General features: G+C 37.3%; 1 protein-coding gene across 1 annotated transcript; it reads left to right on the forward strand.

Moving 5' to 3' along the window:
- Positions 1–703: 703 nt before the first annotated feature.
- Positions 704–1,913, forward strand: LOC111378279. The gene has a single exon (XM_023001454.1). It carries the CDS (start codon positions 1,005–1,007, stop codon positions 1,911–1,913), a length of 909 nt encoding a protein of 302 aa, XP_022857222.1. The 5' UTR covers positions 704–1,004.
- The last annotated feature ends 2,219 nt before the right edge of the window (positions 1,914–4,132 follow it).

Below are 4,132 nucleotides of genomic sequence, written 5' to 3' on the forward strand. Positions count from 1 at the left end.
ATTTGATTATTATTATTTTTAAATTTAGACTCAATTGTGAGTCACGTCATAACTTTCAATTAGTCCTATTTTTATTATTTGTTAGAACTACTTTTATTAATGTTTGATAAAAGATATGATTCCAAATTGTTCTGCATATGTTATTTAATTTAATTTACCTTTTGTTAAGGTTGTTTCAATTTTTACTGAATTCCTCGTTATATTAAAATGTATTTGCCTCAAGCACTTTATTAATCAATTCACGTTTGGTAACGTTCCGAGTTGCTAAAGAATTCGGGCGTTACAGCTTGGTATCAGAGCAATGGTTTACTTTCCTGTAGATTTTCAAAATTTAAAAATTTTGAAAAAAAAAAGAGCTATATATATTTAATCTTTTTGGAAGATTCATTATTTGAGTTTTCTTGCTTTGAGTATTCGTAAAACTAAGAGGCTTTGTCAAAAAGACCTAAACTGTCTAAGGCGAGCTTGGGATTTAAGCGGTCCACTTGTGACCCCCCTCCTCACCTGGAAGCCTTTTAGTTGCGCGTTATTCAAATCGATAAGACGAAAAATAATGTTTTAAACCCACTACAATTTTAGAAAATTCTTTCATTTTAGAAACTTTTATACCAAAAAAAAAAAATTTTACAAAAATTTATAAGTTACGAGATCCATGGAATCCAATGCTCATCAATCTACCACTGTCCAATATTTTAAGGTATGTAAGGATGAAGAATATTTTTATTGATATTACCATTTATATTTCAGTGCATACTAGTTAATTGCATGATTTTTTTTTTCTACACGTCATTTTACTTTAAGGGAGAATGTTAATTAAGCAAATGATTATTTTGTGTAGGATAGTATGATTAGTAAAGCAATTCTTATATGACTAGAACCTTAGTGTATAACACTTGACCTTAGCATAACATACACGAAAGACATGACTAAATATAGAAAAACCTTTAGGAAGAGTGTAGTATGGTTGAGCAATTCTTAAGATAAATTACTTTTACTTCAAGGAAATGGCACGACGACAACAAGATCAAGCTACTATGTTCAGAGATTTACTAAGGGCAGTACAAGACTTGGGCAGACAGCAGGCTCAAGCGGCACCTCATAATGCAACAGGAGGTGCCAACACCATGAGCTCAATTGTTGAACAGTTTCGTCGCTTTAAACCTCCGTCCTTTGATGGTAAAGGTGATCCTTTCGCAGCTGAGGAGTGGCTGAGAAGACTTGAAGGAATCTTCGAGCACATGAACTGCAATGATGCTCAAAAGGTTTCTTGTGCAAAGTTTATGTTGACTGATGATGCTGGACATTGGTGGGAGTCTGAAACACGTACTAGAACTACAGAACAACAACGTAACCTCACTTGGAACCAGTTCAAGGAGTCGCTAATGGGTAAATATTTTCCCCAGTCACTGAAAGATCAAAAGGAGGTAGAATTTCTCCAGCTCACGCAAGGAAATTTGCCACTTGGGGAGTATGAAAGAAAATTTGAACGACTTTCTAGGTATGCACCGCATATGGTGAACACTGAGCTGACAAAGGCTAAAAGGTTTGAGATGGGGTTAAGGCCAGAGATCAAGGGAATCATGGCAGCCCAGCAGTATACTACTTATGCAGAGGTTGTACGTCGAGCACAAGCAATCTCTAATGGTTTAGGACTGGAAAAGAAAACCCAACCCAGCACCGAGTCGTCTATAAAGAGAAAGTGGCAAGGTCATGATAAGGAGAAAGGTAAGAACCAGAATAAGAAAGGAAAGATTGGGTCAGACTCAAATAAAACTTTTCCTCAATGCTCCAATTGCAACAAGCGACACTTGGGTGAATGTCTTCAGGGAAAGGGAGTATGCTACAGTTGTGGTAAGAGTGGTCATTTCCTTAGAGAATGTCCAGAGAAGAAGAGAGAAGGTGATTTGATGTAATTTTGGGTATGGACTGGTTGGGTAGAAATTATGCAACCATCTTATGCCATAAGAAGGAAGTTTTATTTCAAAAACCTGGAGAAATTTTTTTTCGATTCTTTGGAACAAAAATTGGGACCCTACCTCGATTGGTATCTGCAATGAAAGCACAAAAGATGTTGAGAAAGAATACTTGTCAAGGATTTCTATTGAATATAATTAGTAAGCCCCAAACCGAAAGAAAAATAGAAGATGTACTAGTAGTTAATGAGTTTGTGGATGTTTTTCCTGAGGATTTACCTAGTATACCGCCTGATAGAGAAGTAGAGTTCACAACTGACTTGACCCCTGGGGCAGTGCCAATATCTAAGGCTCCTTACAGGATGGCACCAAAAGAATTACAGGAGTTGAAGATATAACTACAGGAATTATTGGATAAGGGTTTCATCCGGCCAAGTGTATCCCCATGGGGAGCGCCGGTATTGTTTGTTAAAAAGAAAGATGGGTCAATGAGGATGTGTATTGATTATAGAGATATTAATCATTTGACTATAAAGAACAAATATCCACTCCCAAGGATAGAGGATCTTTTTGATCAATTGAAGGGTGCAAAGGTGTTCTCAAAAATAGATTTGAGATCAGGTTATCACCAACTCAAGATAAAGGATTGTGATATTCCTAAAACGGCGTTTAGAACACGGTATGGGCACTACGAGTTTACGGTGATGCCATTTGGTTTAACCAATGCACCAGCTGTGTTTATGGACTTGATGAACCGAGTTTTTCATCCATATCTAGATCAATTCGTTATAGTCTTCATTGACGATATATTGGTATACTCAAAGGATAAACAGCAACATGAAGAACAGTTGAGAGTGGTATTGAATACTCTTCGAAAGGAGAAGTTGTATGCTAAATTCAAAAAATGTGAATTCTGGCTGGATCGTATTGACTTCCTTGGTCATGTGGTCACTGCTCAAGGAATTGAGGTAGACCCAGCTAAAGTTGAAGCTGTAACAAATTGGTCTAGACCAACCAATGTAGGCGAAGTTCGTAGTTTCTTGGGTTTGGCTGGCTATTACCAGAGATTTATTGAAAGATTTTCTAAGATAGCTGGTCCACTGACACAATTAACTAGAAAGGGAGTGAACTTTCAATGGTCAGATAAGTGTGAAAGTAGCTTCCAAGAACTGAAACAGAGATTAGTTTCAGCGCCAGTATTGACAATACCAGACGGCTCAGAAGGTTTTGTTATATACAGTGATGCTTCTAAACAAGGTTTGGGGTGTGTGTTGATGCAACATGGAAAGGTTGTTGCTTATGAGTCTAGACAGTTAAAACCATATGAGCAGAATTATCCAACACATGACTTAGAACTTGCAGCAGTAGTTCACGCATTAAAAATATGGCGTCACTATCTCTATGGTGGAAAATGTGAGATATACACTGATCACAAAAGTCTCAAATACTTCTTTACTCAAAAGGAGTTAAATATGAGACAGAGGAGATGGTTGGAATTGGTCAAAGACTATGATTGCACCATTTTTTACCATCCAGGTAAAGCCAACGTAGTTGCTGATGCTTTAAGTAGAAAAACAACTGGGAAGTTGACAGCTCTACCCACTCAAGAACAGTTAATTAAAGAATTTGAAAATTTGAGGCTAGAGGTTGTTGCCCCTTCTGTACAGGAAGCAATTGTTGCAGCTCTAATAGTTCAACCCACTCTTAGAGAACGGATTAGAGAAGCCCAAAAGAATGACCCATTTTTATGTAAAATTATGGCTGAAGTTGGGACAGATAAGCGAAAGGGATTTGCAATAACTGAGGACAAGGTACTTATGTATAAACGCAGATTATGTGTTCCTAAGGATGAGGGATTAAGGAAAGAAATTCTTGAAGAAGCACATTCTACTGCTTATACAGCACATCCAGGCAGTACAAAAATGTATCGAGACCTTCGAAATACATTTTGGTGGAGAAACATAAAAAGAGGGATAGGACTTTTTGTAAGTAAATGTATGGTATGTCAGCAAGTGAAAGCAGAACATCAGAAACCTTCAGGGTTGCTTAGACCACTAGATATACCGGAGTGGAAATGGGAACACATTACCATGGATTTTGTGGTAGGATTTTCGAGATCCACTAAAGGAAACAGTGCTATCTGGGTAATAGTGGATCGTCTTACAAAGTCAGCCCACTTTCTTCCAGTCAAGATGACATTTACCATGGAACAATATGCA

This window comes from Olea europaea, unplaced genomic scaffold (genome assembly GCF_002742605.1).
Source record: "Olea europaea var. sylvestris unplaced genomic scaffold, O_europaea_v1 scaffold18, whole genome shotgun sequence".
Lineage (NCBI taxonomy): Eukaryota > Viridiplantae > Streptophyta > Magnoliopsida > Lamiales > Oleaceae > Olea > Olea europaea.

Bases quoted from the DNA above. Each gene is read 5' to 3' on its own strand.
- LOC111378279 (XM_023001454.1), top strand. From the start codon at position 1,005: ATGGCACGACGACAACAAGATCAAGCTACTATGTTCAGAGATTTACTA.